Genomic DNA, 19219 nt, shown 5'->3' with positions numbered 1-19219 from the left:
AGTAAGTATATAGATGAGATAAAACACAGAAGATTGAGGAAGGCACATTTAGAGATGCAATAACATGAGTTAGCAGAATAGTTTTGATTTTAATTCAGATTACAGTAGTACAGGAATAAATTACTATAAAATTTTTCATAAGATTTTCATTTTAATGATGACACTGGCTATAGTTTTTTTCTTTTTTTTTAAGATTTAATGCTTAATTAGACATGAAAATATTATAATACAATTTTGTATTTATAGGTAAACCAAGACTGTTTTGTGGTTCGGCTCAGATAAAATTTGATATATTCATAAATTGCTTAAAATTATCCACAATGCTTGTCCTGTACTGTTACTCCTTCTTGGTGCTTAACAAAATTAGAAACTGTCCAAAGTTTAGAATATGTCTTTCATACTATTCCTGTTGAACCCGATAGACACAGAGCCATGATAAAACAATCTGATCGAATAAAGAGATAAAGAACACAAAGACTTAGGTCAATTTACTGTTAGGATGAAGGTTACTTTTTTCTCCTAAATTTAGTCTATTCTATTTTTTTTTAGATGATGATACTTTAATGGAAAATGTAAAAGGGTAATATGTGTAAAACATTGTATGTGGCAGGACAGCTAATTTTAGGAGATACTGATGAGTCCTAATGCACTCTCCATGTCAGAAATGTATCATCTTCCTTCTCAAATCAAAGTACTAATGAAAGCAATGCGGAGCATATGAAAAACACCACCTTCTGCTACCTAAATTAACTGTCTTTCCTCTATCCTGAATTACAGTATTCATGCAGCTGAGACTTATTTCCACAGAATAAGCCTATCAATACCCCTAAGGCCCCCAACCTCCCATGTTTTATTGAATAACGCACTAACCACCTTTGTCCTTTGCTCTAGACAAATATACTTTTTAGCTGTTTTGTTCTATTATATGGGTAAGTAATAGCTTTCACAGTTTAAACTGAAGAGAGTTTTTACTTTGAACTCAAATCTTGTTCTATTTTAATATATGCTTTTAGAGTTATCGTCTTGGGCCAGATCCTCAGCTGCTAAAATTAGCATAACGTGATTACCTGCAATAGGACTACACTGGTGTATGCTGCAAAGGTTCTGCCCCGAGTCTTTAGAAGGGTCTACAACGGTACTTAATAAGGACTTATAAATGCAGCTTCTCTGGCGTTTAAACAAAGGAGTGCACGCCTTAGCAAGTAAGTACGTTAGACTTCAAACTTGTAGTCCCTTGGCAGCTCAGATCATTAGAGCTCATTTAGTATTGAGCCCTCTGTAGATTTGACAAAAAAAGGTACTGAAAACAACTTATATCCCGAAGGACAAAAAAGGAGGTCAAGGAGTTTCCTGAACAATATGTACCATAAAACCCCCAAAGAGCCATGAATTACACTTACAAAGTTAAATGTCATTGAAAAATGACTCAGCCATGAAACCACCAAGGAACCCACCCTTAACTTAACCTCCTTGGGCAATTTCACTTGTCTCCCCCCTAAACCAGATTGAACGAAACTTGACAAATAGGCCACTTCATCTTGTGTGCAAATTTGTTAATAGAACAACAGTGTTTATGCTGCAAAAATTGTGCATCACAAATATTGATTTTGGTGCCACTTTCATTTCAGGTAAATTGTTTGAACAATATGACCATGATGAATATCAGAAATAAAAAGCTAACGGGAAGAAAAAAACGCTGACCCACTTGTTCTAATTCAATATCCTAGTTGGAAAACGGCAAATGAATCAACCTTCGCCATTCCATTTGGAAGCTCAAATCAATAGAGGAGATTTCATATATTATATATAAATACAGATACATTTATTGGTATCATTCTAGCAATAGAATGATAGAATTTTTATTCATGCAAAAAGCTTAAATAAGATCAGATGATTACCTGCCACCGGAGAGACACTACTTCATATTACACCCTTTTTCTTGTAGCTCTTGAATTAATATGATAAATATGTACAGAAGAAAAGGAATTTTAGAGTAGAAACAGGACAGTTGCTTTTTATTTATTTGTAAATTAATTTATTGACTTATTTATTGCCCAATGATGTATACAAAAGGTTATTTTAACCTTTCTTGTCATGTTATTGGCCCCTTCCAAGTTTGCAGTCAATACCTCCTGCCTTTGTAATCCATTTATCTTTTAAGAAAAAAACTTATCCTTTCAAGCACACTGTTGATTAAATAACGTACATCCTTTCATGTCACATAGTAATTCACCTCCCCAAAAACTCTGTTGACTAACAATGTTTTGTAGTGTTTCCAATTTTGAATGATGTTAGCATTAACATCTTTGCAGAAAGACAGACACTAGCTTGTTCTACAAACTTCTCTGGAGCTAGTGATGGCTTCGTTTCATCCATTTCAAACATTCACCTTAGCAGAAGCTGAATTAAGCACTACAAGGGTCTAGCTGCCTTAGAGGAGTGCTAGGGGATTCGAGATGACTAGCCCAGATATACCACAGCCATTCTAGACAACTGAAAGCAGAGAGAGAATTCCAGGCAAGTAGCTGGAAATCACAATAAGAGGAGGGAGGAACTGTTACGAGGTAAAATTTACAGAATCAAATGAAAGAAAGATCACTTTAGGCATTCTTCCATACTCTCTCCAATAATACAAGCGTTTATATGACAACACCAAACATGATGAAATTTATATCACTTAATTAGACTGAGCAGACAATTGCAGTTACCAGAAAGAGAGCTTCTGTGTTCCTGGGGAATAGACTGGATGTTGTAGAGCATGCTGAAGACAGCCTTTTCCATCTTTGATTTTGATGAGAACACTAGCTATAGCAAGGCATTTCAGATAATTTTTGAATATTTCCTATAATCATACACTCAGGATGAACTGAGAACTATCAATTCTAGCAGACAAAAAGGATGTTACAGAATTTTCTGGATATACCTTAAAATGCAACCCATTAAAAACAATGGAAAAACTCTACTGACTGCTGTTGAATTCAGAATTAGAGCTTTAGCAATCAGTGTTGTGAAGCTCTCCTGGAAGGACATGACAGGAATTAACTGAGCATTGTCGGTCCCACTAGTCCTGGCTTTTTTTTTTTTTTCCTTTTAGCATAATAAATTCACCCAGATGAATGCAAGACCTTGTCCTAAAGGCAATGACTGCCGTCCACGCCCAAAGAGTGAAACCCCTAGTGGTTTAGGTCACTATAGGTTTTTTTCTCTTTGTTTTTTTGATGGAAGAAACAGCTGTTTACTATAGCATAAGATAAAAATCGATACAAGTGGTGGACAGCTCTGCATCCCACTCTGAATACTGCACGGAGACTCTTTAGTCCTAAACCCCATGCGGCTCCAGTCCTATCACTTTAGTCCTCAAACTGTTCCTTCTTTTGGAGGATTAATAAACTCTGGAATGTTGTCATAAAGTAGCTTGAACTATTACTGCTCCAAGGATGTGCCAAGGTATGCTGAACTGTCTATTTAGCAATCCTCTGGGGAGTTAAATTCCCTTTTAAAACCATAATAATACATTTTAAAAAGCAAAGCAGTCCACTTTATGTTGTGCATTCTAACAGAAAACACTGAATAAAACCAATATCGAGCTTAATCTATCACCACATTTTGCATGGGTTATTTTGTTAAATTTGCTCATTCTATGTACACAAGGAATTGGACACTTACAACATGAAGAGCTTTTCTGCACTTAAAGGACAGTTATCCTTTGTGTGCGCCATCTACCTTTCTCTAATCCCACGTGACTGCAGCTAACAGGAGTAATTTGCCCCGCACAAAGTCTGTAAGTAACACGGATACCTAAGTCTTTCAAATTTGTTTCATCAACTTCTGTCTTAACAGTGACTGATATGTTTGCTTTGTGTTGAGCTGCAGCTATACAATTTTCTCTACCACTGCTCCTTTTTGCTCTGCATTTCACATCTAAATTGTTCAATAAATATAATCCATAACAAAAGATTTATCTTCACTCTTCAACAAAGTAATTATTCCAGTTTACTTGTGGCAGACATTCTTAATACCGCAAAACAATGTATACAGAAGGTCAGTTTTGTCTGAACTTTGATGGATCAGTGAAATTGCAATGGACTACATTTTTACCCTGTTATAATAATCTGCTACAGTAGTTCTACATTTTAATTTTTATCATGTTCTTTCCTTTTTTCCACCCATTCAATAACTCAAACTCAGAAAACAAACTCACAACACAGAAAGAAAACATCCTACAATATTACCTTCTTCACAGTTTTCTCCTTTATAGCCAACAGAACAGACACAGTTCCCTTCGATGCAGGAACCATGACCTCCACATGAGGGATCGATACACTGGCTGATGGGTACATCGCATTCCGGACCTTTCCAGCCACTGTAGCATAAGCAGGTGCCTTTAGAGTATTGACCATTGCCGCTGCACAGTACCGGGCAGGCAGCTGGAAAATCGAACAAAAGGAAAACAGCACACAGGGTCACACATGTATTCATGTAAAAGTGCACTAAAAATCCAATAACAAATACTTATATGTGTATTCTAATGTGTTAATTTACTGGGGAAAGAAATCTAAGCTAATTTGTAGTAGTTCAGTTCTTCATTTCCCAAAGAAATAATTTGATTACTATTTAACAAAACACACGTGTTCGGCATTCTGAGAATACAACTACTATTCGTTATAGACTGTTAATGATGTTTGGGATAACTGATGAGGTAGTGTGAACAGATTTGAGTCTGACGTTACTCTGCCTTTGTTCTGCTAGGTAACATCGAGTTTGCACAGCTAGCAGAACACAAAACATTCAGCCCCCAGAACATTTTATTATATAGCATCTTTCTTCTTCCATGACACTTTTTTAATGTAACATCCCAAAAAATTTTTAGACCCTTTTACTTGTTTTTTTTCCAGGTTAAGAATCTCGAACAGAGGAATAACACAAGCTTTCATCTACAACAAATGCATCTTGCCACCGTTATCCCTGCTGAACCTTGTTTTCCCAAATCCCAGAGAGACTGCAAAGCACCATTAACCCTTATCCCTTCCTCTTGTATTATTAAGGGGGTAAGACACATTCTGTAGAAGTATTCATTTATGCAAATGAAGTAAAGTCTATGAATAATAAAAGTAGTCAGCAGGTCTTGGATGCCAGGAATCAGATGTTGTACATATGCAGAGCGATGGGAAGAAACAAGTGGTTTATTAAAAGCCAGTTGTACACAAATGTTACACTAAGGCATATTGACACTCCGATATGCCCACGTCTCCCACGTGAACACGGCAATCTGGGAACTTACATGCCTGCCAAAGACTGAATGTGTGGTGACCGGCCAGAGAAATGGAAAAAAAAAATAACAGAGGAATAACAGAAAATGGGAGTAATGAAGTGAATCTTTGAGAAAAAGTACACTTTTGTGCTCTTCTCTCTGATGCAGTTTGATAAAGACAGAAAAGTATTTCCCTGTCTTTCACCCTTTAAAGTAATTAGAAACTAACAGCTAGTTTTACAGTGCCAAAAATATACTCAAAAGCTACTATTAATCATTAAAAGGTCCTACTGTCGTCTTGCTTCTATTATGCCTTTAACCTGAATGATCACGAAGAACCCAGGTAATTGATTTCCTACAAAGAAATGTGTAATTGTACAGTTGTACAACTTCTTCACTGTTCAGTCCTGTAACCCTTATTAATCTTAGCTGTCCCATTGATCTGCTGCAAAAATACATTTCAGGATAGATTTTTTTCAAGAATTTTCTTATTTGAAATGGGAAAAAATTGATCAGAAAAAAAAAATCAGATTTGTAATCTGAGATGTTGACTAAAATTTAGACTGCTGAGAATTATTTCAATTAAGACTACAGGTTGATGAGCCACATGTATAATCTTTTTTAGCCTTTTTTTTTTTTTTAGAGTTGAATAATAACAAAATCAGTATACTGAAGTTTGGGGGTTTTATTTGCCACTCCTCTGTCTTAGGGCGATGTTGTCAGTCCTGTGGTAGCAATAGGACTTCATTCTACTTCATTCCTGGTATTCTTCCTTATTATAAGTCTTGTTCAATCTTTCATCTTCCTCATCCCAAGAAGGAATAGAAATCTGTATAAAATACAATTTCCAGCAGCAACTTTCTGATTTCAGACGTGGTATACGTTCAGAAGTGCTTTACCAAGTTCAACAGAAAAAGTTTATGTTAAAGTTCTAGTGGCTTTGCTTCTTGCAGCTGGTTTCAGAATTAAGCTTACTGAGCCAGCTGGATTAAATTACAATGCAGACAAATATCCATTATATCCATGCTGCACTCTGTGTCAGCCTGTTTTGCATCTTTTTGCACGTCATCATGAAACACCCTTCCATGACATACAACACACTGAACTAGTAGCAACTTGCACGCTGTCTGCACGCGTTACATCATGGAGTCTGTCTCAGTTCCTAAGCATGCACTGCTTTCCACCGCCTAGATATGCTAACTGCTGCTACACAAGTCATATAGGTGAGCCATAAAGAAAGGGATCAAACTAGGACCTATTCCACTCTTCAGGTAGAAAGACCTGGGGACAGAAACAGTTCCTTTGTCTGTAACTCTCCATTTCACTGCAATTACAAGTCTTGTTTGGGCTGAGATTGATACATTTGTCCCAAATCGCTGTAAGCAAGGTGTCCTGGTTTTGGCTGGGATGGACTTCATTTTCTTCACAGTAGCTAGTACAGAGCTATGCTTTGGATTTGTGCTGGAAACAGGGTTGATAACAGAGGGATGTTTTGTTCCTGCTGAGCAGTGCTTGCACAGAGCCAAGGGTTTTTCTGCTCCTCACCCCACCCCACCCCACCAGCGAGTAGCTGGGGGTGCACAAGGAGTTGGGAGGGGTCACAGCCGGGACGGCTGACCCCAATGACCAAAGGGATATCCCATACCATATGATGTCATGCTCAGCATATAAAGCTGAGGGAAGGAGGAGGAAGGGGGGGACTTTGGAGTGATGTCACTTGTCTTCCCAAGTCACCGTTACTCATGATGGAGCCCTGCTGTCCTGGAGACAGCTGAACACCTGCCTGCGATGGGAAGTGGGGAATGAATTCCTTGGTTTGCTTTGCTTGTGTGTGCAGCTTTTGCTTTACCTATTAAACTGTCTTCATCTCCACCCATGAGTTTTCTCACTTTCCTCTTCTGATTCTCTCCCCCATCACACTGGGGGTGGGGGGCAGTGAGTGGCTGCATGGGGCTGAGCTGCCAGCGGGGGTTAAACCCCAACAAAGCTAATAACTTCAGTCCTGGTCTCTTGCTGTGGTGTGGAGGATCTGGAGATGAGCGATCAGAAGGCAGCTTATCCTGAAGACCTGGTCTAATCACAAGTGGCAAGTTTGTTGATGCTACCTTCCACACCCTGACACATTGTAGAGACACTGTCCCTTTTTCTGGGCCTCATCTTAACACAAAAATATCTCTCTGGAACAAGGCACCTCTCAGCTCCTGTATGCAGTGGTTAAGCTTGCAGTCCCTTTGTTCAAGTCCACCACAGAAGGAAGTAATATTGTTCGATGCAAATTCACTGTGTGTTTTCAAGCCATTGCAGAGACTCAATGTTATCATTATTAATGGTTGCTCAGTGTGGCTTCTCCAACTGCACTAGGACACACCAGCTTATGGCTTGCTTTTGCCCATCAACATCCTCACTATGCTGTGATAAAGCTGCATGGAAAGAAAAGGTCCCTGGAAAGCTAAACGAATCAGTAGACAGTTTCTTCAGATAAACCACATTTGTTCAAGTTGTTATAAAAACAAAAAGTTAGGGTTGACTTACAAGCTAGATACAAGTAAGGAATAGATTTTTTTGGTTTTGTTGTTTTACAGGTCAACATGGCATTCATCATAAGAAAGGACTTCTGTTCTGCAAACCTCTCCTCTGCAGTCAAAACTCAAAGGCAATAACTCAATTTGAACAGCACAGTCCTCTGCAAGAGGGGCTGAGCAGAAATAAATCCATTATTAAAATAAAAAATAAAACCAAAAAACAACGAGCAATGCCGCTGTGACCACTCTAGACCTAGCTAGGTAATACTGTGCCAGCCACTTGGTGTAAGATTGCTTCTCTCCTCGCCTTGCCCCTAAGCCTCATTAAGCAATGGGCTATTGTGGTCCAGCTAGAGAGATGTATACCTGCTATTTGGAACATGTCTATGGGAAGGTCATTCTTAGATCCCACTTTTGATCTCAATTTGCAGGGTTCAACTTCTGGGACACCAGAGACTGGCAGAGAGGAAGAAAGATTACAACATGGTGGTGGGTCTTGAGCTAAACAGCTCCCATGCTAGTTTTTTAGTGTTCCCTTGCTCTGCTATGGTGTTTCAGGAATTTAAGTAAAGATGAAAGCCGTGTCACAGCTTTTCATTCCTCTCTTGATGTTTCTGCCATGTCAGAGGTCTTGCTTTGGTTCATAAACCTGTTCAGTCCTCATGAAGCTTGTATATAAACTGAACAGTAATCTGCTTTCAGTGATCTGCTGCTGCAGTATGCATTGCCAAGATGGTAGTGACACTAGAACTGACTTAGGACAAATGAGAGAATCTGTCATTTAACCTTAGGGTTGAAATGAATAGTTAAGATTAAGACACTTGCAACCTAAAGCCACAAAAGTTTAATCTACAACCCTCTGCTGGGGTTATTCTACAAACTATATACCCAGAATATCACTCAGAGAAATTAACAGAGGTTGTCAGTCAGATTTTGGCAATCTCACTACGATTGCAGGAGAAGCACGTAAGCAAGAACGTAAGCAAGCGTAGGTTATAAGAGGCTGGCTTGCCACTGCTGTAATAAATAGCTCTTCATTAATGTTTCTGCTGTGGGTTTATAGGCTGTCCTAAGTGAAGAGTAGTGAGAGAATCAAGCTGCTCTTCCACAGAAAACAGAAGCAGCCAGTCTCAAAAGAGGTCTGCTCAGCTCATTTGCTGGACCATGTTGTTGCAGGGTGAGACCCAAAACAGTCCACTCTAATTTTGCATCAAGGTTGCTTCAATTAATGTACAAACAACTCAAGAGTCATCTGGAGTTCTTGTTATCTAGGACTGCTTATTTCCCCTATGTGAAGTGGATGGCCTCTGTTTCAGGACAGAACTGACTCTTCAAAGTCTGTTGAAGGAGTGTGAAGGAAGGTTGGTTTATGTAATGGAACAATCAAGTTATGCAAGATAGATTGCATAAAGACAACACGTATCACACCCCACACTGTCAAAAAGCAGACAGAGGTCTTCAGGATTAGTTATGGCAACAATCGAGTAAGTTAAGCACAAGGGTACAGCTCCCAGGTGAAGTTTAAATAAGCACAACAGGTATTAACCCTAAATATCATTTTAGCAATGTAATTCTGCCCTTTACCAGTATTTGAACCAAAACAGATTAAGTTCTTAACATGGGTCTCAGCTCGTCAAGTTACAGCCAAGGGATACTACAGACCTTTGAGTCCTACGGGCTGCACACATTTAAGAGCATGAACTGAGCAGGAAAGACCAGTCAAACATCCCTCTAAAAGTTCTCTCTCTAAAGGTTATCTTTGGATAGGTATTTTGGAGCAATGTTAATACCCCCCGATGCATGAGGAAAGGTGATTTGATAACAGCCCGCTACTTATGAACTAGGAGGGGAGATGGTGAGGGATAATGCCCAAATGGTCTGGCATAAAAAGTCACCATTTCGTCCAGTGACTCTTAACACATAGGTATCTCAGCTGCAGTCTGTATACGTGCTCCTTTCACCCACCCTTATGGTATTCACACGTATATACTCACCAGAAGTGTCCTTCTAGAGCATGGCAAGAAACCAGTAACGGATATCTGAGGAGTCAAACTCTTGGAGGCTGTTGCAGAACTTGGTTTAGTTACACAGCTGCTTGGTTGAGAGGCCTTCCCCTGCTACTTGAAGTTCCAAACAGGATTTGAAGGCAGAATTCTGGCTTGGTTCCTCTTGCTGTAGAGCAAACATTACCCCGGTGCAGAGAGTCCTGTACCACTAGGACCTAGGCTGTCGGTTCTCTACTGCAGACTTTTTTCAGTTCCTCCTCATAAAATAGACAAATTGGTATACTTCTCTTGAAAGTTAGCTGAATTTCTGGACACACAAATATGCAGACTTGAAAGGTTTTTGAGCTTGAATCTGCAATGCTTCCCTGTCCTGGATCAGGTCACAAGCAATGCCCTTATATTGCTCTTATTTTGCAAGCAGCTCAGTTTCACTTCCAAATCTCAATTTTCAAATGAGGCATAAGAAGGTTAGCTTCCTTTGTGCCATCTACAGGCTTATTCAGAGCCCAGACAAGCTGTCAGGAGTCACCCCATATCAAGTCAAAATCTTTCAACATATGTACCACTGAATTTTGTGGTCAGATGCTTGTGGCAGGTCAGTGACAGGAGTCACTGGTTTGGATGGACAACATTGCATCAAGCTTGTTGGGGTACTGTTTGAGTAAGGGCCAGAATGGTTGTATCGATAATGCTTGGGAGCCCTAATCTTGCATATAAACCAGATTCTTCTTACCAAAAGTTGGTGTGCATAAAAGATGAGCTTGACTGCCTATTCACAATGTAAGCGGTAAGAAAAATTAGGACTGAGTGTTGAAGTGCAAGTTTAAGGCTGCACTAACAGAGAACTTAGATCCAGTCTAAAGTGCCCTTACATCCTAAGTATCACTAACTGTTCCATCAACTAATTTTAACAAGATTATCTGAAAAGTTAAAACTCATGGAAGAGCATTCCCTGACTGAACACATAATTAGACAAATTCATGGAATGAAAATCTACAAAGGCTACTGTACACAAAGAGACATCATTTACTGTAGGACGTCCTAATACAAGTTATCTCTGGAACCAAAAGAATGTACTAGAGAAGCATCAAAGACAGGGACAATTTTTACTCTCCCTAAACTATCTGCTGTATACCACCATTGGAGTTGAAATCCTGGGTAAAATGGAATTTTGGTCTGAGTCATTACAGCTTTATTTCCATAATATAACCTCTATATGAACAAACACATTCAGAAAAAAACATTCTGAATAGATGCTATTTATATTCCTATGTAAGATACATTCAACCATTGTTGAACTGTACAGAACTTTGTCAGACCAAAGAGAACTAAAGATTATGTTTATCTGTAGATGTTTCTGTTTAGGAGGAGAAAGTGAGTTGCAGCCCTGAAACTTTTGCTGAAGAATACAGTTGAAAAGAAACATGCCTGCCAGCGTATGCACTTACAAAACTGCATGAGGATCACCTGCTCTGTACATGTGATCACATACTGCCACACGTAGTTGGACTACCATGACTAGCATGACCCAACAGCAGAGGATACGCACTAGTATTAGCATGCACAGCACTTATTGAGGTTTACACAAAGTTTGTACGGGGTCAGATAAAACCTTCGTTCTACTTCCAAATATAGGAACACATTTTGAGTCTTCTCATCAAGAAAAATTTCCAAATTTTTTGAGTCTGGTTTTGCCTAAACAATTCTTCCCTATACTCGTTAATGCAAGCCAGCCCTGTGCCCCTAAGCTTGGGGGAAGTCATTACGCACCACGAAACAGAGTGTTTTCAAGTCTTTAATACAACTGTACTAACATTCTATAATTGTCTCTCAAAAACCATCTGAACTTACAGATTGGGCAGTTTTGATATGCTCTTTGGACAGAATTGCACAAATTCCTAGTTATATAAAAAAAGGAAATACACACTAGCATAATAAAATCAAGTTGTTCTTTGTTTCACTGACCCTGGGAATTGTACTGAAGTCAGATGTAGGTCCAACTTGTTACCACTGAACCTTACCAGTGGACCTTCTGGGTGCAGTTCCTCTAGGGGATAATTATTCAGACTCTGTAACACCTCCCACTTGGACTTCCTTTTCGCAGAGATTAAGCTGCTACTGCTGGGAGATTATGCATGATTTTGCCAGTGTATAAAGATGATGGATTACTGTTTATGACAGTCTAATCTGAAACTAATAAATGCAGTCCAGGTCAGCTCCAAACTGGAGCAGAAATACAGAACAGATGCAAAACCAATGTCATCTACAACTACCTGGCTCCAAATACCTAAAAGAATATTGTACTGTTTTTTCTCTTTTTGGTCTTTATCTTGGTGACGTACATGTAGCATTTAATCTACAAATGCTAATTTCTGTTCAACAGACAAATTAGATTAAGATGTAAGCAGGTGAAGATGTATTTTACTGATGCTAGAGCTGAATCCCTCTACAATTGTATACCAAAGCCCTGAGTAATTTTAGATTCACTCCAAAAGCTACAACCAAGGTTTTGCCTACAGTCAACCTCCTAAAGTGAAGTATTACCTATTTAGATGTAAATAATCTTAATTTCTAAATGGCTTAAAATCAAGAAAGCCACTAAAACCAAAGGAATTACAAAAATTTGCATTTTAGAAAAGCAGCCCAGTTATTTAATTTTTGACAACCTGATTCAAAATCGTGGCTCTAGACTTTAAATTATTATTTTAAAGAAAACAGTACTGAAGTAAAACAAATTATCACATCCCTTGTTACAACAAGTGTTTGTCCATAAGGTATATCTAAAAATTAGGAGGCATTAAACATATGAGTATTCTTATTTGTAGTTTACAAATACAATTATTTCGTTTGACAGCACTTTCTTTCATATTTTATATTTAAACCTATTTTAATCAGCTGGGTGTGCATTTCACTACTTATCTGCATGCCTATTCGTTTTAACTGGAGTTCATTTATGGATATGAAAAGCTGAAATAACTTCTAAGACCACTCCATGCTTTACGCTGTTTCACTTTTACTAGCTTGTGCTATTTCTATGCTGCTTTCCCGGTAAGAAGCTGCCCCATCCCCCCGCAGCGAACTTCAGAATGGGAGATGGAGTAATCCAGGCCCAGTTTCTCTCATCTGCTCTTTATGCCTCACAAACACGGTATTTGCTCGGTGAGGAAGAATGGTGTCTGACTAGACTGCTTGCTCTTCAGAGACCACTAACTTCCATCAGGCTGAAATGTTCTTAAGAACAGTGACAATTAGGAAGACCTAGAACATCTTTTAGGTTGCTCTAAGACCTTGTGCTCTTCCAAGCCGAAGTCATCTTGTAGAAATTCACCCAGAAGCAGAAGAATGAACTACTATGAATAACTGTTACTGACATTATCTGCTTTATTAGTTACTTCATGAAACTGTTTACTTTGACTACAGAACACACAAATAATTTAAATGTTTTAATGGTAGTGTTACTCTATGCTTGCAGGCAGCAGGTCAGCATTAAGACAAAACGTACAGCCCTTCCTAGTAGTCACGCTCCGCAATCCTTACCTCAGTTGCCCAAACCCGAGCCTTACTGAGCTCCCTTGTCTAGCTCTGTCAAACCGCACATTAGTAAGCAAGAAAGAGATTCGCAGAAGAATTTCCAGAAGGACAAAAAACCCATCAGGTGTGTCAAATCTCTGACATTCAGAAACCATTTGGGGAAAGCAGCACACGCTGACTTAAGCACTAAAGTATGGATGCTTTAATTAATCCAGGGTGAATTTAATTGCTTTAGTTAAGTGGAAATCGGGTTAAAAATGATGCAGAGCATGCTGGGGTGTGTTAAAAACATGACATATGAGTTGGATGAATCGATAAATTAAAAGCGCACAGATGTTTTAATTAAACCCAGGAAAGTTAACGAAGATCACTAGAGACTTTTAAGCCTATGATTAATTCAATTCATTTAAAATACCTGTAGAGATATGGGGATGCCTCCATTTTGGGAGTTATAGAAGTTCTCAATCGATAAGTACTTAAGCTGTTCTACAACAAAAAAATGGCAGGATTTTTATAGAAGTGACTGAACAGCATTAATTGCACAATGAATATTTACATTCTTCTGAACAGTCAGCAAACTTTTGCTTTGGCCAAAATTTATCAAAAAGGTCATAGTTTCTCTCATTGCCTTCAGTGTAACCTTATCTGTCAAAAAGACAACACTTGCTTTCCCTCCTCTACCATTCTACAAAGTGTCTATTTCCATTAGATATAACTGCTTTGCCTACAATTATCACAAAAAAAATTGATGTAAGAAATATGAATATATCTTCCCACACCACCTAGCAGGAATTTCCAGAACCACAGCAAATTTTGAAATGATCTCTTTGGGGTTGGTCAGTTGGTACAAGAAAATTTTGCTTCATGAATAAAGCCTTGTAATATTTTTAATAACAGTAGCAATGCAGTCAGTAAGAAGAGGGAAAATAAAAATTAAGCAAATGTCAGCTACATTTGAACTAAGTTAGTGGTGGATTGAAAAGGCTGAAGCGCCATTACTGCTGTCATGAATATGAGCTTAGACAAAGTAGTTAGCCATCAACAGAGATCTACGTCTTAGTACTCTAAAGACATTGAAGTCCTGAGAGGGGAGAGAAGGCGGCCACTGTGCTGTCTCTGGAAAAGCCACAGGTGAACATAAAAGATTTTCAAGTGGTATAAAACAAACTAGAAATTGGAGACAGAGAAGAGGACATTTGAGTTCAGCTAGACACTTGAAAAATCAGCTAGCTGTGCCAGGGTTCAACTGTCTCGAGGACTTTCTCTTGCAGTACATTCTGGATTTAACACTTTGTCAGCCTGTTTGTTCCCTCTCCACTACTGCAGAAGCTCTGCAATTATCACTACCTATACTAAAGGAAAGGTTGTAGTTCTCCATGCAGAACACTAAGACGATTTGCAAAATGGTAGATTAATTTGCAGCCAATCCAGTTAGGGTCCTCCCTATCTACTACATCGTTAAGAAGCAGCACAGTTCAATTTCTTTTTCACATGCATCAATGCATTCAAGGAAATCTAAGTTACCCTGCGCTGGTTCTGGTTTGCCACAGGAGAATGTGGCTGATCAGTTTACAATATATTTTATGACTTTGAAAATAAAGGAAAAAGAGGGAAGAATTCTTTTCAACTCTCTGCATGATACATGGGATTGGAGGAAAACGTAGGAGGTGGACACAAATGTGCTGAAAACATTGCCTTGCAATCTAAAACCTTTCTTCTGTGGGAACCAGTAACACAGAACCAGATCTGTGAAATTCCTGCTTTAGAAATAAGCAGTGAAGTTGATAGAACTACAAGAACATGCAGAGAAGAAAATTTTACTTTCTACCAACAGATGGAAATAAACAGATGTTGAAATCCACTACTGTCACAGACAAGCATCTAGATCTTCATTTGTACCTCTTGATAACTTCATCACTAGAAAAACTGAGGAGGAAGGGAAAGCGAAACTATTTCAGAGGTTTCAGTAGCTATCTCAGTGGAAAGAGCCAGTGAGGAATCAAAGAGGTGATGCTTCAAGCTCACAAATAGCAGCAGTAAGGACAAACACCAAATACTGGAATTATCCTTTCAAAGGTATGTGTTGGGATTCCTAACAGAGAAGCACTAACAGCATGAAGCCATTTATGCATCTAGAAAAAGAAATGATAAACTCAAGCATTTCTTCAAATATTTTGGTCAGATTTAACACCATTTCCAGTGAATGGTGTAAAAACCATTACTTCTCTGGTAATGGTTTAGCTCTGGCTAAATAGCAGTGCAGTAGATGTAGGATTGCACCCATAGGCTGCATATTCAGGGTATTTAAAACCCAGACTGCTTTGGTCTCATTTTAGTTATTACTATTTGCCTTATTAAATTTACCAGAAAAGGTTTAAATTATAACATGATTAATTGCACAGTTCCACGTTAGCTGAAGATATCTGAACATTTTTCGACATTCAAATTAGAATTTTTTTTTGTTTGAGAAAGCAAAGGGGGGGTGACAGCTACTTGAATTTAATCTCACCCAAATAGTGTCTAAATATAGGAAAATATCTAAATTACAGGTTCAAATCTACATATAATGTAGATATGAAAAAAGTCACATGTGATGAAATCCAAAGCTGTGATTCAGGGCTGTTTCTGTTATTCAGGGATGGCAAATGTCTAAGGATCTCTTAACAGCTGTATTTCTATAACATGAATTACAAGGCTACTTAATCATTGTTGCTTCAATGACATTTACTGTCATCGCAAGGACTCCAAGATGATTCCAACACAACTGCAGAGACAAACTCTTAAAACTTAATGAAATAAACAAATACAAGTCCACGGAGACAAAGCAATCTAAACCGAAAATGTAGATTGCAATACAATTAAATAAGCTAACCAATTAAACACAAAAACAAATTACAAAGCATACATCACACTGAGCACAACTCAGCTCAGCAGAGCACAGTCAGAGCACAGAGATTCTTAGCCACCAATGGAAGTATTGTAAGATTGGAAGAAAGATTTTTGGCTTGCCAGAAACTAAGCTGCACAATGGTTTGCGTCCTGCATGTATTTGTATGCATGTCCATCTTCTTGCTACACTGGGAACCTTTTGAAATACTCTATTTATTGGAATCCCATTGAAACAGAAAATATTTGTGCAAATAGATGTGCTGCTGCTGCACATGTATAAGAAGATAAAGTGAAGCAACTGATAATAGAGCGGGCTTCGAAAGCAGCTGGGAGAGACCAAATGAATGGACCTGGCTTTTAATAAGTATGAAAATATTACTATAATGCTGTTGAAGAAAATCCATTAATAAGATTTTACTGTGTTTCCATGTGCTATTGATCTAGGACATAAGCAAAACAAACTTATCATACTAAGGCAACAAAACTTGGTTCCAGTTTAGGCCCCAGCTACAGTACTGCCTGTGGTCTCCCAACTTCTACAGGTTGGGTAATGAGTGGTCAGGCAAAGATACACTGGCGGTCACTGAAATCAGAGACTCATCATTATTTACATGCCCACTTCTTTTTACCTATCATGTTTTGTCCAGCAGTGGCATTAGCAACTTTTCTCAGTTATTTCCTTCCTCCTTCATTAATGAATTCCTCAGCTTTCCCCATTTTTTTCTTAATCTCTTTAGCTTTGTCTTCTGAGTTTTCTCCTACAGAAATAAGTCTACCTTCTTACTGCACCACTATCCTGCAAGCTCTTTGGAAAGAGGAGTCATACATAATTTCAAGTTCGTATGCTGCAACATGAATTTAGAAACATATGAGAGGGCACTGCAATCCACAGGCACAAATTTGGCTGTATGTTACTGGCAGTTTAATATAGAAAACAAGTGATAATTAAGTTGCTATACTACATGCAAGTATTGGGTATATCTAACAACATTAAATAAATATTGTAAAAAATTTTAAAGCACTTTTGCTGCCCTGTAAAGGCACAAGTCTCACAAACAGAAGGAAGGACATGCTTCTAAAGAACAGGAACATCCCCACTTGAAATTCTTCAGGACAAGCTCTTCTCTGTAGATAAATTCTTTAGAATCCTGAATTCAATGCTGGAATCAGCAGAAGCCATAAAAGCTTTAAGAACAATGAAAAGTTAATATTTTGCTTGTTGAAATCCATATTTTTAAAGTCTGTTTTCTCAAATGTTCACAATGCTAAAAGTAGCTCCTGGGTCTTATTTCAACTTTGTAAATAGTCTCTTACAAAGAACGCAAAGGATATGAAGCACCAATTTCTAGCCTGGTGCAGGCTAGGGAGTAATCTTGAGTACTCTTGTCACCATCCTGTTACTAATAGCACATGCCTTGCAAACATCTGCTAATCCTCACATTTAATCTACAATGGGAGGATACAGGGACAGGTACATGGTTTTAAAGACTAATGAAGTGTTAGGATGCTAAATGACTTGTGTTGCCAACAGAAATTTAACAAGGTATCTGTGGTAGAATTCAGGACTCCAGACTCTCCAGTCCCCTGTTTTTACCTCTAATCTCCAACAGAGTTCATGAGGATTGACGAGGAAAGCTGCAGAGTAGAAATGGTGGTTCCTGTATTCTAGTCCTTGTTGCAGTACTGCCTGTGTGCCTTGAGCCCCTTTCGGAGCCATGGCCACTAACAATCAGAAAGAATTCAGCCTGTGACCGCTTCGGTTCTTGGCTCCTGTTTAAATTGCTAATTAGAAAGATTTAGAGCGGTGGGTTTTGTGTTGGCTCTAACGGTCTACCTGACACTGGATGAAAACTACTATCCCATTTCATGCAGGCAAGCTAGCAGCTGATAGACGGCAATGACTGTCAATCATTGTCAAAATAGGTTACATGTCCATTTATTTATTCTGTAATTATTTTAGGCACAGCTAATGGCACAAAACCCTCCTCAGAGTATACTGCAGTTCTGTAAAACTAAGAAAACTGAGGGCAGACAGGCAAGCACTGCCCTGCACACAGAACTCAGTGGAAGGCAAGTGAGGACACGATCAGTTTGCCAGAAATGAAAAACTTCTGCTAATAAAATATGAGAAGAAAATTTGTAACAAAGGCATTTTAAGGTACTGAGTCAGAGAGGTTGGAACTGCTGGAGAGGAACATTGCCAAAGACAGCCTTGTCTGCTCAAGTATCAAAATCATGCTTCCGCCCACTGTGAGAGAAGATTTGAGTGACAAGCCAGGGCTGTGCTGCTGCTGCAGCACATATAGAAGTTGGCACACATACACACATAAACACATAAAACCCAAAAACAAACCCACCCAGAAAGAGATACGAAGAGAGAAGCTGAACATGCTGAATTTTGTCAACTGCAAGAAAGGATGTGAGATGTGTGGGTGACAAGTCATGAATGCAGCATTTCCAAAGAAAAGCACACTTTTTCCTTTTTTTTTTTTTTATGAGTACAGTGTAAGTGATGAGACATGCTATGATTATGAACACATAATGTTTGCCAATAAAGTTGTTATTTCTCTAATTTCTCTTTTCTCTCTAAACCACTACTTCTCAGTCCTCCCCTGCATTCTTGCTCTATCACAGTGGACACTACCATCATTCTACCTGTCATTCAGGTTCATAATCTGGATGTTATTTTTGACTCATCCGTTTCCTTGTCTCACATTCAGGCTTTGACAAAGTCTTACAGATTTGCTCTGCATTGCATCTCTCCATCAGAAATCTTGCCCTAGCTTCCAGCAAATAATATCTGCATTAAATCCACACAGTTTGCGCCAGTGTTGATAAATTCAGTCTTCTTCAGTCATGTCTGTGTGCAATAGTGCTGCAAAAACATGTTGTTAATCTGTTAATCTAATCTTCAACTATGTGGCTCTTGATTCCCAGCCCTGTTTCAGGTCCTTCCCTCTTATCACACGGAACATGAACTTCATGCTCCAACTTCATTTACAGACCCGCTTCACCGCAGA

General features: G+C 38.6%; 1 protein-coding gene across 14 annotated transcripts in view; it reads right to left on the bottom strand.

The window, feature by feature from the left end:
* Positions 1 to 19219, bottom strand: part of TENM2 (teneurin transmembrane protein 2) — a 683800-nt gene that overhangs the window by 85835 nt on the left and 578746 nt on the right. For all 14 annotated transcript variants that reach the window (XM_054842022.1, XM_054842024.1, XM_054842023.1 and 11 more), the window contains one exon: positions 4233 to 4427. In XM_054842022.1, the coding sequence (XP_054697997.1) occupies positions 4233 to 4427 (195 nt within the window). The remainder of the gene's footprint in view (positions 1 to 4232; positions 4428 to 19219) is intronic.

Source organism: Grus americana, chromosome 14, assembly GCF_028858705.1.
Source record: "Grus americana isolate bGruAme1 chromosome 14, bGruAme1.mat, whole genome shotgun sequence".
In the NCBI taxonomy this organism is placed as follows: Eukaryota; Metazoa; Chordata; class Aves; order Gruiformes; family Gruidae; genus Grus; species Grus americana.
This window is presented reverse-complemented; position numbering and strand designations above follow the sequence as displayed.